This window comes from Portunus trituberculatus, chromosome 24 (genome assembly GCF_017591435.1).
Source record: "Portunus trituberculatus isolate SZX2019 chromosome 24, ASM1759143v1, whole genome shotgun sequence".
In the NCBI taxonomy this organism is placed as follows: Eukaryota; Metazoa; Arthropoda; class Malacostraca; order Decapoda; family Portunidae; genus Portunus; species Portunus trituberculatus.
Genome location: NC_059278.1, coordinates 10847702 through 10870876, shown reverse-complemented (window position 1 = coordinate 10870876; position 23175 = coordinate 10847702). Strand labels below are relative to the sequence as shown.

General features: G+C 42.2%; 1 protein-coding gene across 1 annotated transcript; it reads right to left on the bottom strand.

The window, feature by feature from the left end:
* Positions 1-2443: 2443 nt before the first annotated feature.
* LOC123508165 lies at positions 2444-20025 on the bottom strand. The gene is made up of 6 exons (XM_045261700.1): positions 18614-20025; positions 18055-18473; positions 17782-18019; positions 17444-17669; positions 2630-2782; positions 2444-2545 (listed from the first exon to the last, which is right to left on the bottom strand). Exons 1-6 carry the CDS (start codon positions 20023-20025, stop codon positions 2444-2446), a joined length of 2550 nt encoding a protein of 849 aa, XP_045117635.1.
* Between the last annotated feature and the right edge of the window lie 3150 nt (positions 20026-23175).

The following is a 23175-nucleotide window of genomic DNA, read 5'->3' as shown; positions in this document are numbered from 1 at the left end:
AGCATGGCTGGAGCTCCATCAGTTGTGATTCCAACAAGATTATTCCAACTCAAACCATGCTTGTCAAAAAACGATGACACAGCATTCATCACATCAGTGGCCGTACTTGATGTTTCAAGATTTTGACAGCAAAGAAATTCCTCCTTTATTATGCCTTTGAACAGGTATCGGCAGTATACCAACAGCTGGCACGCCATTGCTACATCAGTGGATTCATCGACCTGTATAGCAAAAATGGGGGATGCTTTTATCTCTTCAATAATCTGATCTTTCACATCACCTGACATGTCCCTGATTCTTCGCTGGATAGTATTATTCGAAAGAGATACATCACTTAGTTTCTGTGCTGCTTCTGCTCCAAGAATCAGTCTAACCATTTCTTTTGCACAAGGTAGGATCAATTCTTCAGCAATTGTGTGTGGCTTTTTCTTCCGTGCTACTAAATAAGCCACTCTGTATGATGCTTCCACGATGTTCCCTCTCTTCTCTTGGAAGCTACCAGTCGCATCAAGTTTTGCCTCTTCAGTTCATCAGCTTTCCTCTTGAAAAAATCCTTTTCCTTCCCAGCATACTCAGGGTGGCATTTGGTCAGGTGAAGTTGTAATTTTGAAGGCTTCAGTGAATCATTTCCCAGGATACGAAAACAAATGACACACTGTGGGAGATCTACATTATTTTTTTGAATCGAAGTAAACCCCCACTGAAGATAATCTTCCGAGAACTTTCTCTTCTTACTTGACAGTATAATAAATTTAAAAATAAGTAGAATCTCTATGGACCCCTTGAAATTCTTCCATGGATCCCTGGTTGGGAACCACTGTTGTAGAGGATGGTGTGGTCCGCCACCTCTTTGTGGTGCTACGGACTGTGCAGGCAGTGGAAGCTGACTTGTTGCTCAGGAAATTCGTCCTCTGTTAGTCTTTCTACCCTCCGCTAAATAAAGTCCAGGACAACAAGGTAGGAAAACGCCGCTCTGCCCCTGGCGATGCGGGAGTATCCGAGAGAGGAGCGGAACTCGACTTTATACAGAAGCTCACGTCCCCTGTTGTCCATGAGGTAGGACTTCCTTCAGAGGCAAGCCAACTTTCCTGTTACTGACCTGGCAATCTGACTGATGTGTGCCTGCTAAGTCAGATTGCTATCAAAAGTGACGCCCAAGATCTGCAGCTCTTCCTGAGGCTTCAGTTGTGCCTCATTGAGGATGGGGCGGATGTCGTAAGCAGACGTGGGCACGACGAGCAGCTGTTTTTTTTATTAATTTTTTCTTATTTTTTTATTTATTGATATTATTTTTTTTTCTATTTTATATATATATATATATATATATATATATATATATATATATATATATATATATATATATATATATATATATATATATATATATATATATATATATATATATATATATATATATTTTTTTTTTTTTTTTTTTTTTTTAGCGGGTGCGAAGGTGACCTGTCATCTGTGTCCCCAGTCCTCAAGGCGGCGTAGTGAGGTGATGAGGTGAACCGTCACCACTTGCTCTTCCCTTGGTGAGAAAGGCAGCGACAAGGTGACATCATCGGCGTGCGCTCGGGACGAGATTTACTTTGAAACGTGAACGTTTCAGAACAGTGGGTTCAGTACACTGCTCTCTGGAACACTTGCACCTTGTTTTTGAGTGGAAGACTGTTTCCCGATGTGGACCATCCACATCTCCCTCTACTGCAGATAGTCTCGCAGTAGCTCAACAGGTCGCCGCCTACTCCAGCCGCAGGTAATCGCTCCACCAGGCCAGCATGCTATACATGGTCAAAGGCGCCGGCGATATTTAGCACCAGAAGAGGTATGGACTTTCCCATGTGCTGAAATGAATTCTTAGGTCCCAGTCTGGGAAAAATTTCGACACTTTTGGATCTTTGTTAATACGGTACATGGCTTTCGAGTTGGGACGTGTGGCCCATCGTCACTATATCATGCAGGACTATCCCCACTATTGACAGCAGAAAGATTGAGCTGTATTTCGCTGCCTCTGATCTGCTGCCCTTCCTGCGTATTAGCACCATATGACTGGTTTTCCAGATTTTCGAGCACCGTCTTGGTGCAAGATGAACTTAGATAAAGGGTGTATCAACACTTCAGAGCACCTGTGAAGTTAGCGGCAACTTACTCTATCAGAGCCACAGCCTTGTTCTCTTTGAGAAACGAGAGGGCAACTCCTACTTCTCTCTTACTTGGTAATCATGGTCGCCTGTTCCCCGCGAGGCTTGGTGGGATGAGGGACAGTCCTCTTGCGAGCTAATGTTGAGTCAGCATTTCCACCTTATCCTTATTATTTATAAGGAATTCCCCAGTTTCTTTGAGGAAATAGGAGATTGTGAAAGTGATATCTTGGCCTTATGTATTCTTCACAAGATCCCACCATTGTTTTGAGCCGATGTGGCCGCTTCTCAGTTTCATTTTATTTCTCTTCACCCAATATTCTCTGGTCCAGGCTTAGGTGCGCCTCCATGTGGACGGCTGCTTCTTTCAGCCGGACTTTGTTCCGCTGTGTAGGGTTGAGCTTGCAGATAACACAAAGCCGGTACTTATTATGAGAGATAATGCAGCACTGAGATTGAAACCATGGTTAGTCGGGGAACCTCACTTTGTGTTGCTTGTGGGGCACCCAACGCACTTGTGCTCTCAGCAACACTTCAGTTAGCCATTCTGCCTGCTGATCCATGTCCTCTTGCAACAGGCTGGCCCAATTTATTGTCGCAAAACAGCGCCACAGTTGTTCCCAGTTAGCATCTTCCCACTTGGAGCCACCGGGTACGGATGGAGCTCTCGTCACTGGTCTTCCTGAATGTTATCTTCGTCAGGATGGTTTGAGCTACCCAGAGGGCCCATATTTTTTTTTCTCTCTCTCTCTCTCTCTCTCTCTCTCTCTCTCTCTCTCTCTCTCTCTCTCTCTCTCTCTCTCTCTCTCTCTCTCTCCTTTGATTTCATGCACATGTTCCCATTTGATATTCTTTTGGTTTGCGATTGCGCCCCCTTTCCATTTTCCATTTTATTTTTCTGCCTGTTTCGTTTCCTTCCCCGTGCAGATGGAAGAGCCGCAGGCGACAGCGAAATGAAAAGAATGATAACAAAAATACACACCAAAACAACAAAAAGAAGGCTATGACATCGACTTTTCCCATATATTTATTTCTTTAGAGAGAGAGAGAGAGAGAGAGAGAGAGAGAGAGAGAGAGAGAGAGAGAGAGAGAATTATTTCTTCCCTTATTGATTTAATCTAATTTTCCGTTATATTATTTATAATATGTCGTCTTTCTCCTCCTTCTCCTCCTCCTCCTCCTCCTCCTCCTCCTCCTCCTCCTCCTCCTCCTCCTCCTCTTCCTCCTCCTCCTCTTCCTCCTCCTCCTCTTTCTTGTTCTTGTTCTTGTTCTTGTTCTTGACTTGTTCTTGTTCTTGTTCTTGTTCTTCCTACTCCTCTTCCTACTCCTCCTCTTCTTCTTATTATTATTTTTCTTTTCTTGGCATGTCCTTACAGGTGCCAAACCAGGCTTATAAACAGTCTTGTGAGCAAATCCTGACGTTGTAAACGTTTGAATTGGATGCTGGTTGGGGTTGTTCCCGACGATAATAGGTGTCCACCTGGAAAGAGAAGAAAGAGGAAGAAGAAGAGGAGAAGGAGAAGGAGGAAAAGGAGGAAAAGGAAGAAGAGAAGAAAACTTACGGAAGAGAGAGCATCTAGAAGGAATAAGGAAAGGAGACGCGGAAAGAAAACGACTTTAGGGGAAGGAGAAACTTTAGGGAGAAGTAAAGGAGGACAGTAAGGAAATCAGAGTAGGGAACAAAGTTTTTTGAGAGAGAGAGAGAGAGAGAGAGAGAGAGAGAGAGAGAGTTTAATAATGTGAAGCTTTCAAGGAGGAGGAAAAAAAGGCTAAGACATAATAACATACAATTAAAGCACCATCAGATTAATTATATTTTTTAATAAATACAAGTATATCACAGCTCGAAAAGAAAATAAAGAAAAAATAAAGTGACCATTATCTATAGAAATTCTCTGATAAACACATTCAGCAGAAGTACCTAACTCTCTAGACTAAAATATTTATTGACCGTCAACGTGCAGACTGAATGAACTGTTGAGCCTTTAATTATCTTATTTATCATTACTATCATTATTGTATTTTTTTTTGTTATACCTACAAGGGAAACCGGTTTTCGGCATTAAAGATTGCAGTTAGAAAAAAAAGGACCACTGAGGTGTTTGTACTCGATCAAGATCAAAAGAGTTAACCAAATGTATGGAACAGATGTCTTGAAAGTTTCCTTTTGAATTTAAGTCATAGCTAGAGATAAATGATTGAGCAATTTGGTTAAGTCTTACATATGGAGATGGACAGAATAGAGATAAGATAAAGAAGTAAGTCTTGTACAGAGAGGCCTCCGAAGGAAGGGTGGCACGCAGTTAGCAAGATCAGAAGAGCAGTTGGCATGTAAAAAGTGGTAGAAGATAGCATGTGATGCAACACTGCAGCAATAAGAAAGAGTCTGAAGGTATGATTCAATAAAAGATAGAGAAGAATTGACAAGATGAAAAGCTTTTGATCATACCCTGTATAAAATAACAGTGGGAGTGGAACCCTAGCAAACCTCAACCTTTAACGTGTGAAACATACTCCATACATGGACGGATAAGGCCCCTGTGCAGAGTTAACAGTTGGGGAAAATTAGAAAAATAGACGGAGGCAATTCATATAGAGTACATCACATCTATTTCATTTCATGCTCGCAGTAATTTTAAATCTAACCTCAATAACATATGCATTTTTTTTTTCTATTTGGTTTCTTGTTATTTGTATTGGTTTATTTTTCAAGTTTCTTTTACATTGCATTTCAATGTAGTTTTATAATTCAGAGTCACATAAATTTATTTGTTACAGCGGCATGGTAGAATTTTTAAATCAATTTTAAACAAGTAAATTTATGTAGTATTCTTCTTTACATTCCTAAATATTATAACGTACTCACTTTATTGTATAGGTCAAACCACTACTACCACCGTGCATCATTCTTCCCTAGAACTTATATTACTAATTTTAGATTCCACCTACACCTGGCAATTAATTCTACTAGAACATTTCAGGCTAATTAGTTCACCGTGTGTAAGTTAAGAATATACTTTTATTGGATTCTATTTATAGCTAAGTGTTCTCGAGTATTTATTAATTCCTTTCAGTGCTTTAATTTAATTTTTGACCCGTATAATTGTATAAGGTTTTAACGATAAGGGAAACACGTATGATTTAACAATCAGAGCGTTTAGAGACTCTAGTCAGGGTCTGAAACACTAAATTTGTACAGGGACAGTTTGTGAGTGGTTCGAACCCTCGATCGTGAAGCCACACTAGTGATGGGTAGTGGCTTGCCGATATGGTAAATCAATTACGAGACACCAAGTGAGTTACGGGGATATACGTAGGTATATTCCCTTACCTGAAGGACTTTATAATGTCCTCAGAATAGATGAACAGCGTAACGAAACTTTTAGCAAAAGATATGTGTGACCATGAATATCTAATAATTTGTTTTTACTTGTTCATGAATCGTCTCCTCCTCATCTTCGTTGTCTTCGTATTAATGTTCCTGCATATTGGTCTTACCATCAGACATCGATTTAATAAAATTTATGCTTGCGAAGTTGGCGATAGTTTAACAAACAGGTAACATAAAATTTTACGATGTGAAATTGGTTAAGAGGTTGATATAAAAAAGAAAATATACTTCTAATTCCAAAGTATATAAAAGGTAAAAAAAAAAAAAAAAACTGTGGCTTAATCAGGATTACAAAGAATTAATTGACGATCCATCTTCGCAAATAAAGATACGGAACGGATGTGTTAAGTTTTGCAATAATTCTTCTCGAAGCAAAATGTAAATGGATTCCTCAAGTAACAAAACTGATAAATAACACAGTGCAATGGATGATGAGTGGCATAAAACAAATGCTCGACAAAAAAAAAGAGCTTATGACGATTCCATACATTATGTTACTACCAAACAATGATGTGGGGGAGAGATAAATAGATCAAAACGTAACCTTGAAATAAACGTATAAAAACAAGCAAAAACAAATCCTTGAAAGTTTTTTCAGTATATTCGCAGTAAGAAAATGTTAACAAAAGATATTTCACTCATAAAAGACATTAAAAACATATTAAATAGACACTGCAATAATATGGCAACAATTCTAAATATATTTTTCCGTAGAGTGTTTATCACAGAAGGTATATTGACCTTGCCAACAGCGATTAATATATATATATATATATATATATATATATATATATATATATATATATATATATATATATATATATATATATATATATATATATATATATATATATATATATATATATATATATATATATATATATATATATATATATATATATACAGTATATATTAGAGGAGGAGGTAGTAGATACCTACCGAAACGATAATTTACTCCCAGCGAGGTCTAATAGCTCTAGATAACGGGGTGCTGTGAACCTTCCATTAAAGCTAGTTGTGATCTCGCTGAACGTTTTCCTTTGTGTTTCATAACTCAAAGGGGGAAGTCACCGCCTGCCCTGTGAAGACAACTCTTCTTCTTTCATTCTTCACACAAAACTACATGCAGTTACCACTCATGCACCCTTCACCTAAAATTCAAAATCAAATAATAGTGACTCCAAACCCAGCCTCGGAGTCTCTTTCTGGAAAGGGAACCAGAAATGTCCCCAGGTCAGACTCCTCTCTTGACACCTCCCTCAACATTTTCTACATTAACTTCTGCAACATTCGCGATCTTAGATCTAATTTTCAATCTGTGGAACACCACCACTCCTCTACTAAACCTCATCTTCATTTCCTCACCGAAACCACTGTCCGAGGCTACTGACAGTAGCCCCTTCTCTGTTCCCTCCTACTTTCTCTATTATCATTCTCTTTCCAAAGCTGGATGTTACGTCTATGTGCGCAACGACTTAACTTGCTCTCGTGCCCACGCTCTTGAATTTTCTAAATTTTCCACCATCTAGCTTCGACTCAATAGTCACTCTCTATCAAAATGTATCTGTGCTGTCTATCTCTCCCTTAACTCCTCTGACTATAGTAAATTATTTGACTATTCAACTTCCAAAGTGGAGTACATTCAGTCCCTCTACCCATTCGCAGAGATTTCCATTCTTAGAGATTTCAATATTCCTCTCCCTTCACTGAACATCCTGGTGAACTAGCCTTCAATTTTGCTATCCTCCATGAACTAGAGCAACTGGTGAAACACTTACTCGTATTCCTGACCGTCTTGGAGACTTGCCCAACGTTCCTGATCTCTTCCTCACCTCTAATCCTTCTGTCCTTCTGCTTATGCTGTCACCCTATCATCTCCGTTGGGCTCCTCTGATACCACTCATTTCTGTATCTTGTCCTGTTTCTCCAATCCCTTCTCAGGATCCCCTAAAGCGGAGGTGCCTCTGGTGTTTTGCCTCTGCCAGTTGTGGGGGACCTGAGGAGGTATTATGCTGATTTTCCCTGGAATGATTACTGTTTCCGTGTCAGAGACCCATCTCTGTGTGCTGAATGCATAACAGAGGTGATAGTTTCTGGCATGGAGGCGCACATTTCTCATTCTTTTCTCAACCTACTAACCTTCTAACCTTGGTTTAACACAGCCTATTCTCTTGCTATACATGATAGAGAGGTTGCCCAGAAAAGGTACTTGAGCCTTCCATCTCCTGAATCTCATGCACTTTATATTTCTGCCGGAATCATGCCAAGTCTATTCTTCAACTTGCCAAACACTTCTTCATAAATAGAAAATGTCAAAATCTTTCAAACTCAAACTCCCTCGTGACTTCTGGCATCTAGCCAAAACATCTCCAGTAACTTCACTTCTTCATCTTTCCCTCCTTTATTTCATCTTGATGGCACCACTGCCATCTCTTCTGTCTTTAAAGCTGAACTCTTCTCTCTAACCTTTTCTAACAACTCCACCTTGGATGATTCTGGGCTTGTCCCTCCCTCTCCTCCTATCTGTGACTCTTTCATGTTTTCAATCATAATTCTTCGTAATGATGTTTCCTATGTCCTCTCTGTCCTAAAACCTTATGGACCTGATAGGGTCCCTCCTATTCTCAAAAACTGTGCTTCTGTGCTTGCACCTTGCCTGGCCAACTCGTTCAACTTTGTCTATCAACTTCTACCTTTCATTCTTGCTGGAAGTTTACCTACATTCAATCTGTTTCTAAAAAGAGTGACCGTTCTAATCCCTCAAACTACCGTTCTATAGCTTTAATCTCTTGTTTGGCTGAAGTTTTTTAATCTATGCTGAATAAGAAGATTCTTAAACATCTGCCACTTCGCAATCTTCTATTTGATCGGCAGTATGGCTTCCGTCAAGGTCGTTCTACTGGTGATCTTCTGGCTTTCCTTACTGAGTCTTTTAGAGTTTTCTGTGAAACTTTTGCTGTCGCGTTACACATATCGAAAGGTTTTGATAGAGCCTGGCATAAAACTTTGATTTCCAAATTGCCCTTCTACGGTTTCTATCCTTCTCTCTGCAACTTTATCTAAAGTTTCCTTTTCGACCGTTCTATTAGTGCTGTGGTAGACGGCCACTATTGTTTTCCTAAATCTATTGTGGCCTGGTTGCCCTATGAGGATTCCAGCCCCTCATGTTGCTCAAACGGGAGCAAGTCCCGCTGTATATAGTCCGCTAAGAGCTGTTAGGCATATATATCCTTCTCATATTGCTATGCTAGCCCAAACCTAGATAAACCAGGCGATTTAGATTCTCCTAAAGGTAAGCAACAGAGAAAGTACCTTTCCTTTTTATTGTAAAAAAATATCATTTAGACTAAATATATACAACTTTTTTCAATAATGTATGGTATTAAGGTATTCGTGTGCGTGTATGTATTTGTCTGATAGGTGCATGTGTGAGAAAAAATGAAGAGAAAAAAAATGTGTGTTGTGTTTATGAAGAAAAGCGAAAGAAGCTTGTAGTAAGTAGACATAGTTTTAAGAAATGTGTAAATTGATTTATTTATATTAAATATATACAACTTTTTTCAATAATGTATGGTACTATGGTATTCGTGTATGTATTTGTCTGATAGGTGCGAATGTGAAAAGAAATGAAGAGGAAAAAGATGTGTGTGTGTTGTGTTTATGAAGAAAAGCTAAAGAAGCTTGTAGTAAGTAGACATAGTTTTAAGATATATGTAAATTGTAACTTGTAGAGTGAAGATTAAAGCTTGGAACTTAGAGTGGGTATAGAAGAAAACGGGTGAATTTTAGGGCACACTACACTATTAATTCTGGTGTTCCTCAAGGTTCTATCCTGTCACCCACTCTCTTTCTATTATTCATTTATGACCTTCTTAACCAAACTTCTTGCTCTATCCACTCCCACGCTCATGATATCTCCCTACATCTTTCCACGTCCTTTCAGAGACGACAAACCCTTCAGAAAGTCAACAGATCACGCGAGGACAGCACGGAACGCCTGACTTCTGATTTTTCTAAGATTTCTGATTGGGGCAGAGAAAATCTCGTAGTTTTCAATGCCTGAAAACTTCAATTCCTCTGTCTATCAAGTCGACACAACCATCCAGACATTCGTCTCCCTCTTCCACAATGAATATCCTCGGTCTATCCTTCACTCATAATCTTAACTGGAAACTTCACATCTCATCTCTTGCTAAAACACCTTCTATGAAGTTTAGCATTTTGAGGCTTCTCCACCAGTTTTTCTCGTCCCTCCAATTGCTAACTCTGTACAAGGGCCTTATCCGCCCCTATATGGAATATTCTTCGCATATTTGGGGGAGTTCCACTCGCACAGTTTTATTAGATAAGGTGGAATAAAAACTTTTCGTCTCATCAACTCCCCTCCTCTGACTGGTTGTCTTCAACCTCTTTCTTACTACCGAAATGTTGCATCTTTTGTTATCTTTTATCGCTATTTTCATGCTAACTGTTCTACTGATTTTGCTCCCCTTCTCCTACGGCCTCGCTGCACAAGGCTTTCTTCTTCCTCTCATTCCTATTCTGTCTAACTCTCTTATGCAAGAGTTAACCAGTATTCTCAGTCATTCATTCCTTTCTCTGGTAAACTTTGAAATTCCCTACCTACTTCTGTATTTCTGACTTCCTACAACTTGTCTTCTTTTAAGAGGGAGGTATCAAGACATTTGCTCCCTAATTTTGGTTAAAGCTTTTCTTTCTTCTAGAGAACCAGCACCCAGGTGGGCCTTTTGTTTTAAATATTGTTTTGCCCTTGGCTGGCCCTCTTTCTTACATAAGAAAAAAAAATATAAGATGGAAGGGCAACATAAAACGGAAAAAAAAGTCAACTTAGTTGTTAGTTTCCTTGCAGGGCCGAGAGAGTTAGCCGAAAAAAAAGGGATAAATATCTTGAGACCTCCCTTTTAAATAAAGTGAAGTTATAGGAATATGAAAATACAGAAGCAGGTAGGGAGTTCCAGAGTTTACCAGAGAAATGTATGGATAATAGAGAGTACTGGTAAACTCTTGCATTAGAGTTGAACATAGTAGGAGTGAGAGGAAGAAAAAAGTCCTGTGCAGCGAGGCCGCAGTAAGAGGAGAGGTATGCAGTTAGCAAGATCAGAAGAGCAGTTAGCATGAAAATAGCGGTAGAAGATAGCAAGTGGTGCAAAATGACAGAGTCTGAAGACAGTCAGTCAGAGGAGAGGGGTTGATATGACTAGAAGTTTTTGTTCTACTCTGTCTAATAAAATGAGAGTGATACATATCAATAGAACTTCAAAAATTAGCGGATGAGGCCCTTGTAACGAGTTAGCAGTTGGAGGCATGAGGAACACTAGCGGAGATGCCTGAGAACGCCTGACTGGATAGAAGATGTTTTAGCAAGAGATGAAATGTAAAGTTTCTAGTTTAATTTGTAAGTAAAAGACATAAAGAGTATATTCATTACAGATGAAGGGGACAGTTGAGTGTCATTGAAGAAGAAGGGGATAGTTGCCTGGAAGGTTGTATCGTGTTGATACACAGAGGAATTGATATTTTGAGGCATTGAACACTATTAAGCTTTCTCTGTCCCAATCAGAAATCGTAGAAAGATCAGAAGTCAAGCGTTCTGTGACGTCTCTGCGAGATCTATTAAATTTCTAAACTGTTGGTCGTCTTTGAAATGACGTGGAAAAGTGTAAGATGGTATCATTAGCATTGGAATGGATAGCACAACAAGTTTGGTTAAATCATTAGTGAATAATGTGAAGAGAATACGTGACAGGACAGAACTCTGAGGAACACCTCTGTTAATAAGTTTAGGAAAACAGTGGCTGTCTACCACAGCAGCAATGGACAGTCGGAGAGGAAACTTAAGATAGAGTTGCAGAGAAAAGGAACGAAACCGTTAGAAGGTAGTTTTTAGATCAAACCTTTTTGCTAGACTCTATCAAAAGCTTTTGATATATCTAAGGCAACAGCAAAAGTTCCACCAAAATCTCTAAAATTCGATGTCCATGACTCGGTAAGGAAAGCCAGAATATAACCGGTAGAGTGACCTTCACGGAAACCATAATCAGATAAAAGTTTATGAAGTCTCATATGTTTAAGAATCTTTCTATTGAGGATAGATTCAAAGTCTTTAGACAAGCAAGAGATTAAAGCTAAAGAGCGGTAGTTTGAGAGATTGAAACGATCACCCTTTTTAGAAGCAGGCTGAATGTAGGCAAACTTTCATCAAGAAGGAAAGGTAGATATCGATAGACAGGTTTTTTTTTTTTTTTTTTTTTACCATGTGGGCTTTTCACGGGAATTTTGGGGTACCTCCTATCTGAAAGCCCACCCGCTAGGAAACCGTTGCCCCGAGTGAGGAAGCCCAACCTACACTCGGACCGTGGACAGGATTCGAACCCGTGCGCTTGGAGACCCTTTGGACCCCAAAGCACGCATGGTTCCACTGTACCACGGAAGAGTTTGGCCAGGTAAGGTGCAAACACAAAGGTACACTTTTTGAAAACAAAAAGAGGCATGCGATGAGGTCCAAAGAAAAACATCATTACGAAAAATTTCAATCGATGGCATGAGGGAGGAGTAGAGAGAGGGACCAGCCTAGAATTATCCAAGGTAGTGTTATTAGCAAAGGTTTGAGAGAAGAGTTCAGCTTTAGAAGTATATGTGATTGCAGTGGTATCGTCAGTATGAAATGAAGGAGGGAATTATGTCTAAAATATTCAAAAAGGAAACCTAGGAATAGATGAAATAAGCGAAGGCGACATAGGTAATTATCATGAAGCATAGATTCAAATAAAACACAGGCGCTGATAAACTATCAAAAAGTTGTTGCGAGATGGTCAGGATGAAATTATGATGTCTTTGAATTTATTCTTTAATTGAACCGAGTCATTGGAAAAGTGCAAATGTTCCATCGATATTCAAGAAGGCCAATAAAAGCAAACTTATAAAACTACAGACTCACCAGTCTTACTTCGATAGTTATAGGAAAATTATAATATATACTTTTGAAACTCTTTAGTTACATATTCTCGAGTTTTGATAAAGGAGCCCCATCTGACGTTATTCATCTCGACTTAAAAAAAGCGTTCGATAACATACAACATGAGCATTTTTTAATTAAGCCGAAAGCACATGGAATATGGGAAAAATTGGGTGGTTGGGTTGAAAGTTGGCTAACCAATCTGAAACAACGAGTATCGATCAATGGAAAAATCTTCCGATTGGCTTCATGTTACTAGTGGTGTCCCACAGGGCTCAGATTTCGATCCATTACATTTTTTTTTTTTTGTATCTATATCAATTATTTAGATTGTGGCATTATATATGAAATATTCAAATTCGCCGACAACACTAAATTAGGGATTAAATTACTCAGAAGAGATTACTCTGACGCCATCCAACGGGACTTCAATAACCTAAGTATCTGGAGTGACAAATGGCTTTGGAATTATAGTGCAGCAAAGTGTAAAGTAATGCACATCAGCTATGGTAATGTAATATATAATTATAAAATACAAAGACAAAATTGACAAAAAATAGTGAAGAGAAGGACTTGGACGTAAAAGTATGCAATGTTCGGCTGGGTACCATAGACCAAATATCATCCTGGCATTTATTGCGCGTAATTTTGTATATTACATTAGTGAGACAGCACTTCAAGTATGCAGTTCAGTTGTGGTCTCCATGTCAAAACAACGTCAAGAAATTGGAGAGCGTGCAGAGATGAGCAGCAAGACTAATTCCAGGAATGCGTGGTCTATCTTAAGACAGATTAGACTTTTTTTATTTTTTTATATAAGAGACCGTTAAATTAGAGTTGATCTCATCGAAACAATAAAAATACTTAAAAACATAGGTAAGATATATTCCAAAAATCTTTTCGAGATCTCGCAATCAATAACAAGAAATAATGGCTAAAATTTAAAGAAAACGATTTAACACATTTGCAATTTTACTCCTTTTACTCCTCCTCCTCCTCCTCCTCCTCCTCCTCCTCTTCCTCCTCCTCCTCCTCCTCCTTCTTTTTCTCTTCCTCCTGGTCTATACAATTCTTCTTAACAGATTCTCTCTTACTTCAGTGGCTACAAAAATAATGGTGACACGCTAATCTTTAAGGTAAATAGTTTGTAAAGAAGATCATTTTTAGACTATGTAACATAGTGTGCATAGTGGAAGAGTGTGTGTGTGTGGGGGGGGTGCTTATTATACTTTTAGGGAAAATACAAATTCTCTCTCTCTCTCTCTCTCTCTCTCTCTCTCTCTCTCTCTCTCTCTCTCTCTCTCTCTCTCTCTCTCTCTCTCTCTCTCTCTCTCTCTCTCTCTCTCTCTCTCTCTCTCTCTCTCTCTCTCTCTCTCTCTCTCTCTCTCTCTCTCTCTCTCTCTCTCTCTCTCTCTCTCTCTCTCTCTCTCTCTCTCTCTCTCTCTCTCTCTCTCTCTCTCTCTCTCTCTCTCTCTCTCTCTCTCTCTCTCTCTCTCTCTCTCTCTCTCTCTCTCTCTCTCTCTCTCTCTCTCTCTCTCTCTCTCTCTCTCTCTCTCTCTCTCTCTCTCTCTCTCTCTCTCTCTCTCTCTCTCTCTCTCTCTCTCTCTCTCTCTCTCTCTCTCTCTCTCTCTCTCTCTCTCTCTCTCTCTCTCTCTCTCTCTCTCTCTCTCTCTCTCTCTCTCTCTCTCTCTCTCTCTCTCTCTCTCTCTCTCTCTCTCTCTCTCTCTCTCTCTCTCTCTCTCTCTCTCTCTCTCTCTCTCTCTCTCTCTCTCTCTCTCTCTCTCTCTCTCTCTCTCTCTCTCTCTCTCTCTCTCTCTCTCTCTCTCTCTCTCTCTCTCTCTCTCTCTCTCTCTCTCTCTCTCTCTCTCTCTCTCTCTCTCTCTCTCTCTCTCTCTCTCATAAATTAAGGTGGAACAAGAGCCGCTCGTGAGTAAGAGATTAAACGTGACACCCCAAGTAATGCTTCACCTGGCTATGCTCAGGTGTGTGCCGCTCTTTATTACCGCGGAAGGGAGGGGTTGGGGGGGAGAAGAGAAGGTGGAAGGGGGAGACAGAAATGAAGGGAAGAAGGAAATAATGGGTGCTTGGACGGGGATAGGGGAGAGGCAGCTCGAGGGGAATGACATGAGGGTCGGAGAGAGGGAGATCGTTCGAGAGGAGGATTCTTTGATGGAGCATGTGAGGGATATGGAATGGGAGAAGGAGAGAGAGAGAGAGAGAGAGAGAGAAGAAGAAGAAGAAGAAGAAGAGAGAGAGAAGAGAATATCTCTCCACAATCATCTGTTAAATTGCTAAAGTTGAGGTTGACTGTAGGATATTTTCTTCATCCAACGGAGTCCAGAGTTTCCAACACATTTATCTTCATTACCGCTTGACCGCAACGTCCCCAGCACTCTCTCTCTCTCTCTCTCTCTCTCTCTCTCTCTCTCTCTCTCTCTCTCTCTCTCTCTCTCTCTCAAAAAAGAGCGCTGTTCTCTTGAGTAGCTCGCAGGAACAAGACGAAATAGGCTTCCTCACCACTGCTCGTCCCTTGCCTTGTTAGGAGGAACCGTGCGGCGACAACCTGGCTTTTGGAGTGTCCGAAGAAAGGCACATGTGATGAAGCGCTTGAGGGAGCCATGAGGGAGGGAGAGAGGGAGGGATGGAGAGTGGGGAGGAGGGAATGAGAGAGAGAGAGAGAGAGAGAGAGAGAGAGAGAGAGAGAGAGAGAGAGAGCAGAAAAGATGTTGCGTGGAATTGGAGTGATCGGTTTTTTTTTTCTTAAGTTTTATTCTGTTTTTTTTTTCTCTCTTAGCCCGTAATTATTTTTTTTCTGCATTCATTGGTTGTTGTTTTTTGTTTCATTCTATATTTTCCTTTATTCTTCGCTATTTTGATTTTTTCTATCGTTTAGTTTAATCTCTCTCTCTCTCTCTCTCTCTCTCTCTCTCTCTCTCTCTCTCTTCCCGTGGTTTGGTCGAGTTTCTCTGTTTTACTATTATTTCTTTTTTACTTCCTTCTCTCTCTTTCCGTTCGCCTTCATCTCTGTGTCTGTCTCTTTTTATCGATTTTCTACATCTATTCTTGTTCTGTTTCTTCTTGTCTTTTTTTTTTATTACCTTACTATGTTCCTTCTGTTTCATCCTTTTTTTTTCTTTATCCCGCTAATTTATTAATTTTACTTCTGCATTCTGCATTTTTCCCATTTTTTTCTTTTACTCTTTCCTTGGCAGTGTTTCTACATGCCCTTTCTCTAAGTCACATATTTCTTATCTTTTATTTTCTTTTCCTTCCTTCCATTTATATTTACCCTTCCTCTCCAAGCAGTTTTTTCTAACTTTTTTTGTATTTTTTATACAGTTATTACTTTTATCTGTGTCTCCCTGTCTCCTCTCATCTCACTCTTCTTCCGTTTTTATTTGTTCCTGACCATCTTCCTTCACTTCTCCCCTGTACGCCATTTTTTTATTTATCTCTTCTCTTCGCATCGCATGTTTCCTATTCCATTTCATCCCCCTGTATGTGTTTCTTTTATTTCTTCTTCTTTTTTCTCCTTTAAATATGTGTGTGTGTGTGTGTGTGTGTGTGTGTGTGTGTGTGTGTGTCTCTCTCTCTCTCTCTCTCTCTCTCTCTCTCTCTCTCTCTCTCTCTCTCTCTCTCTCTCTCTCTCTCTCTCTCTCTCTCTCTCTCTCTCTCTCTCTCTCTCTCTCTCTCTCTCTCTCTCTCTCTCTCTCTCTCTCTCTCTCTCTCTCTCTCTCTCTCTCTCTCTCTCTCTCTCTCTCTCTCTCTCTCTCTCTCTCTCTCTCTCTCTCTCTCTCTCTCTCTCTCTCTCTCTCTCTCTCTCTCTCTCTCTCTCTCTCTCTCTCTCTCTCTCTCTCTCTCTCTCTCTCTCTCTCTCTCTCTCTCTCTCTCTCTCTCTCTCTCTCTCTCTCTCTCTCTCTCTCTCTCTCTCTCTCTCTCTCTCTCTCTCTCTCTCTCTCTCTCTCTCTCTCTCTCTCTCTCTCTCTCTCTCTCTCTCTCTCTCTCTCTCTCTCTCTCTCTCTCTTTTCTCTCCTATCTTTTGTTTCCTCCTAGTCCCAAAACAATCCCACTCTTTTCTTACCATTCTTTTCCACCGTTCCTTTATTTTCCCCTTTACACTTTAACCGTCCCTCGTTTCACTCCTTCTTTTCTTTCCATTTCCCTCCTCTCGTAGTGACCGATCATCATCAGGTAGGACTGAGACCACACCACTCTCCACACACCGGTAAAGCGAGGCCACAACCACTAGAGTTACATCCTGTACCTATTTACTGCTAGGTGAACAGGGGCTACACATTAAGAGGCTTGCCCACTTCCCGGGACTGGAACCTGGACCCTCTCGAGCGCGGGCGTGTGATTGTGTGTGTGTGTGTATGTGTGTGTGTGTGTGTGTGTGTGTGTGTGTGTGTGTGTGTGTGTGTGTGTGTGTGTGTGTGTGTGTGTGTGTGTGTGTGTGTGTATCTCTCTGTTCTTTATCGTACCTCTCTCTCTCTCTCTCTCTCTCTCTCTCTCTCTCTCTCTCTCTCTCTCTCTCTCTCTCTCTCTCTCTCTTTTTTTTTTTTTTTTTTTTATTTATACCAATTTACATAGATATACAGAGTTTTGTACATTATACATTACATACTTAGTACAATATTAGGCTAAAGAAGTCACAGTTAATGCCTTCTATCCGAAAGCCTGCCTCTGTCTGTCTGTCCGTAGCAGCCACTCATTCACTGTACACTTGAACTGCTGCGTGGACCAGCAGCCCTCTACACTCGCTTGCACAGCAACAAAAGCGTTCCACAAGCCGATATACGTGTTGAGGAACTGCCTTTGTTGGTGCCACGTTCTGCACCTGGGCTGGAGCAGCTCCCCAGGGGCACGGATGACGGTTCTGGTGGCAATCTCGGCCTGTCGGGCAGGCTGCTGGAGTTCATGCAGGTGAGCCACCCTCTGCTGCTGCACCTTGAACATGACGGTGAGGCCCGCCACGTCCCGCCGGTGTTGGAGGGTGTGCAGTGTAGGGTGGAAGCCGAGCTCACTCTCCCTGATGAGCCTCGCCGCTCGGTCCTGGACCTTGTCCAGGAGAGCGAGATGTTTGCTGGCCGCGCCGCCCCAGGCAAGGCAGGCGTATTCAAGGAGGAGCGGACCTGCGACTTGTAGAGCAACTCCAGTCCTTTGGCGTCCAGAAGGTAGGAGATTCTCCTCAGGGATGCCAGCTTCCCTGAGGCCTCTCTGGCTAGTCGCTCCAAGTGGGTCCTGAAAGTTAACTTACGGTCGTAAGTTACCCCAGCACCTCCACCTCCTCCCGCGGCGTCAGTGTCTCCCCGTTGAAGGCGAGGCGCAGGGCTTCACTCGTCCTGGTGATGCTTAGCAGCTGGGTTTTGTGAGCAGCAAACTTAACTTGCCACTTCCTTCCCCAGGCTGCGATGCGGCTCAAGGTGGCGTTGATGTCACAGGTGGCTGCAGCTTTCTCCTCCAGTCCGTAGCTGTGGGATAGTGTTATATCATCTGCAAACGCCTTCGCTGCAGGAACGAGGTGTAGCAGATCATTGATATACACATTCCACAGCAAAGGGCCGAGGCAGCTCCTTGAGGAACGCCTGCCCTTATGGGCTGTGGTTTTGATTCCCGCCCATTGATAATTACTTTGAGGTGCCTGGCTCTCAAGTAATTTTCTAGGAGCTGGAGGAGTGCTCCGTCCACGCCTACAGCGCGGAGCTTGGTGATGAGCGCTGCATGCCAAACTCTGTCAAACGCAGCTTCGATATCAAGAGCCACTACTGCTGTGGCCTTGCCTCGGTCCAGGGCCTCACTCCACTTCGTGGAGAGGAGCAGGTGCAGGTCTGCCGCCGACCTCCCTTGCCTGAACCCAAACTGCCTGTTGCTCAGCAGGTGGTGGCGCTCGAGATGCTGCGTCACTCGTGAGGCCACAATTGTTTCCAGCACTTTGCTCAGCACAGGCAGCAAGGACACGGGTCTGTAATTTTTTGCCTCTGCCTTGGAGTTCTTCTTGTGAAGAGGCACCACACTGCTTCCTTTCCACATTTCAGGCCATGTGGAGGTGGCGAGGCAGTGATTGAAGAGGGAAGTGAGGGGCGCGCCAGCTCAGCAGCACACTGGCGTAGAACGCGCGGGCTGATGTCCTGAGGCCCCACAGCTTTGTTCTCGTCCAAACTTTCGAGAATCGCTCGCACTTCCACTTCACTTGTTATCACTTTCACTAGTGTCTCTTTCACTATTTGAGGCAGCAGCGGAGAGGGTCTTTCGGGGTCGGGGATGCACATCTTTTCAGCGAAGTGCTTGGCCAGGAGGTCTGCCTTGTCACTTGCACTGTGGGCGAAGCTGCCGTCTGCCTGGTGGAGTGCAGGGACGGAGGTGCCCCGCGACTCACCCTGCTTGTCTTTGACAAGGCTCCACCACTGCTTGCAGCCAACCTGGCCTCCCCTTAGTTTGTTTTTCAGGTTTGCCCTCCACTGCTCTATAGCCCATGCTTGCGTGGCATTCATATGCCTTGTTGCCGCTCGGTGCCTCAGTCTGTTTCTGGCCGTCGGGTGCCTCTTGAGAGCACGCCAGGCTTTGTATTTGGCATCTGATGCGGCAACGCAAGCAGGACCAAACCAAGGCTGATCTGATGCCTTTGTTTTATGGACCGAGTGCGGCACCCAGCAGACCTGCATGTTGTGAAGCAGCTCGGTGAGCTGCCTCACCTGCTGGTTGGCGTCGCCACGCAGCACTCCTCCCCACTCTGTAGTCCTCAGTGCAGCACGAAAGGCATCCCAGTCGGCAGCCTCCCAGCTCCAGAGGGTTCGTTCGAAGCTCTCCTCACGTGGTGTCTTGAACTGTACTCTGGTGAATACAGCCACGTGGTCTGAGGTCCCTACAAAGTCGAGTGGGAAGCACTGTACTGTGTGGGAAGGAAGATCCGTCACCACCGGGTCCAGGGATGACCCAGATTTGTGCGTGGGGAAGGTGACGTAGTTGTGCATGTCATGCACAACCAGTAGTGAGTTAAAGGCGTCCCTGACTGTGTGCTGGTTTAGGTCGCCAATCACTATTACACTGTCACACTGACTGGCAGTCATCAAAGAGTCCAGGTTTAATGTTAGGTAGTCCAGCAACACTGTTCCCTGTGATGGAGGCCGATAGCAACCCACGCACAATAGGCCCTTCCCATTGCTGTCGATTATTTTCAATGTCAAGAGCTCAAGTTCCCCAGGTATGGGTGTGGGTGGCTCTACTACTTGAGCATTCACAGTCTCCTTAAAGCAGAATGCCACACCCCCGCCTTGTGTAGAACGGTCTTTTCTAATCCATGGTGAGTACCCTTTGATACGGGCATAATTGCTTGGCACCTTAGCATCTAAAAAAGTTTCGCACACAAACACTAAATCTATATTTTTCTTAATAATAACACTGTGAGTGAGCTCCCCAATGTTTGTGTGAAAGCCCCTCACATTGGCCGACACTATCTTTAGTTCACTGTTGGCCGGCTTGTAGCATCGCCGAGTAGTGGTGGGGCGCTGCTCCATACACTCTCTCTCTCTCTCTCTCTCTCTCTCTCTCTCTCTCTCTCTCTCTCTCTCTCTCTCTCTCTCTCTCTCTCTCTCTCTCTCTCTCTCTCTCTCTCTCTCTCTCTCTCTCTCTCTCTCTCTCTCTCTCTCTCTCTCTCTCTCTCTCTCTCTCTCTCTCTCTCTCTCTCTCTCTCTCTCTCTCTCTCTCTCTCTCTCTCTCTCTCTCTCTCTCTCTCTCTCTCTCTCTCTCTCTCTCTCTCTCTCTCTCTCTCTCTCTCTCTCTCTCTCTCTCTCTCTCTCTCTCTCTCTCTCTCTCTCTCTCTCTCTCTCTCTCTCTCTCTCTCTCTCTCTCTCTCTCTCTCTCTCTCTCTCTCTCTCTCTCTCTCTCTCTCTCTCTCTCTCTCTCTCTCTCTCTCTCTCTCTCTCTCTCTCTCTCTCTCTCTCTCTCTCTCTCTCTCTCTCTCTCTCTCTCTCTCTCTCTCTCTCTCTCTCTCTCTCTCTCTCTCTCTCTCTCTCTCTCTCTCTCTCTCTCTCTCTCTCTCTCTCTCTCTCTCTCTCTCTCTCTCTCTCTCTCTCTCTCTCTCTCTCTCTCTCTCTCTCTCTCTCTCTCTCTCTCTCTCTCTCTCTCTCTCTCTCTCTCTCTCTCTCTCTCTCTCTCTCTCTCTCTCTCTCTCTCTCTCTCTCTCTCTCTCTCTCTCTCTCTCTCTCTCTCTCTCTCTCTCTCTCTCTCTCTCTCTCTCTCTCTCTCTCTCTCTCTCTCTCTCTCTCTCTCTCTCTCTCTCTCTCTCTCTCTCTCTCTCTCTCTCTCTCTCTCTCTCTCTCTCTCTCTCTCTCTCTCTCTCTCTCTCTCTCTCTCTCTCTCTCTCTCTCTCTCTCTCTCTCTCTCTCTCTCTCTCTCTCTCTCTCTCTCTCTCTCTCTCTCTCTCTCTCTCTCTCTCTCTCTCTCTCTCTCTCTCTCTCTCTCTCTCTCTCTCTCTCTCTCTCTCTCTCTCTCTCTCTCTCTCTCTCTCTCTCTCTCTCTCTCTCTCTCTCTCTCTCTCTCTCTCTCTCTCTCTCTCTCTCTCTCTCTCTCTCTCTCTCTCTCTCTCTCTCTCTCTCTCTCTCTCTCTCTCTCTCTCTCTCTCTCTCTCATTATTTTTAACCCTTTGTTTTGTATCACTGTCTTCCCCTCTCAACTCTTTTCAATCTATCATTCTTTATTGATCTTTATATTCTTCTCCTCTTATCTCTTCTTCTTCTTCTTCTTCTTCTTCTTCTTCTTCTTCTTCTTCTTCTTCTTCTTCTTCTTCTTCTTCTTCTTCTTCTTCTTCTTCTTCTTCTTCTTCTTCTTCTTCTTCTTCTTCTTCTTCTTCTTCTTCTTCTTCTTCCTCCTCCTCCTCCTCTTCCTCCTCCCCCTCTTCCTCATCATTTTCTCATCCTTGTCATTGTACCTGTTCCACTTCGTCATCTTCTGCCGTCTTATTGAGCAAAACATTCACATAAAGTCAGTAGGACAGCAAATTGTACTTTTAACTCGGCAGTGTTTTATATCATGATGGAATATAAATACGATTAGAAAGTTTTCATATACAAATAGTAGCCTGAAAACTGTGCATGATTTATTTTTTTTATTAAGTGGTAATTAACGAGTTTCAGGTAACAAGATTTTTTTTTTATTTATTTATTTTTGCGTGAAATTCAGGAGCAGTGACCGACTCACGTGCCTGTTTGTGTGTGTGTGTGTGTGTGTGTGTGTGTGTGTGTGTGTGTGTTTGCCCGTGTGCGTGTGTAAACTGTTTGCTGGTGAGACATATGTATTTCCTGTCTTTATAAAAGCCATATATGCAATTTAAATGATGTATAGTGTATAAATAAAGACATATATAATTACTCACGCAAGCACACACACACACACACACACACACACACACACACACACACACACACGCCTATAGATACATAAACGCGCATTCCTACACCTCGCCCTCATTGACCTGCCACCACCTGCCAGCTTAATTAAAGGTGCCTCACCAGGTGTTAATTAGCAGCGTCTCAGGGAGTTGGCCACACCGCCGCTGCCTCGTGACGTGAAGTTAGGCGAGGCTGTGACGTGAGCTTAGCGTGCTAGTGTTTGAATGTGGCGGAATCGTGATCATGTTGTGACTTCTACTATAGTGAGTATACGTGACTTCATTTGTATAATATCAGGCTTTTATCTCAAGTTCGTTTGTTTGCGATGTGTATGTTACGTCATTGTGATTATACTTATTCTTATGTTTCTTTTTTTTTAACGATTGCATTTTGTTACATTTTAATGATTGTTGTGGTTAGTGTTTATTTATCTATATGTCAATGTTGCTTGGGTATAAGGAGATATATTCCTAGTCTAGGAGAGAGAGAGAGAGAGAGAGAGAGAGAGAGAGAGAGAGAGAGAGAGAGAGAGAGAGAGAGAGAGAGAACAAAAAAAAAAAAAATCCTAGCCACTGTTTGCATAGGGAAATACGGTTGTTAAGCAGTTTCCATTTAACCTGAGCAAATGAAAATGAAGCAGTCTTATGTAAAGAAAGTATTAATATATGGCTGCTAAAGAATAAACACTTTAATGAGAAAAAACAAGGGGATGAATATACATATTTGTCTGTAAGCTTACCAAGAAACACACACACACACACACACACACACACACACACACACACACACACACACACACACACACAGAGTGGCTGGAGGTGATAAAAAAAAAGTTGTCAGGAATAATGTACTCGTGCTTCAGAAAAAGAAAACAATAAAGATAATAGTATTAACTCTAGTAGTAGTAGTAGTAGTAGTAGTAGTAGTAGTAGTAGTAGTAGTAGTAGTAGTAGTAGTGGTAGTAGTAGTAGTAATAGTAGTAATAGTAGTAGTAGTAGTAGTAGTAGTAGTAGTAGTAGTAGTAGTAGCAGTAGTAGCAGTAGTAATAGTAATAGTAGTAGTAGTAATAGTAGTAGTAGTAATAGTAGTAGTAGTAATGGTAATAGTAGTAGTAGCAGTAGTAGTAGTAGTAGTAGTAGTAGTAGTAGTAGTAGTAGTAGTAATAATAATAGTAATCGTAGTAGTAGTAATAGTAATCGTAGTAGTAGTAAGAACATAAGAACATAAGAAAAGAGGGAAGCTGCAAGAAGCCACCAGGCCTCTACGAGGCAGTAAGCT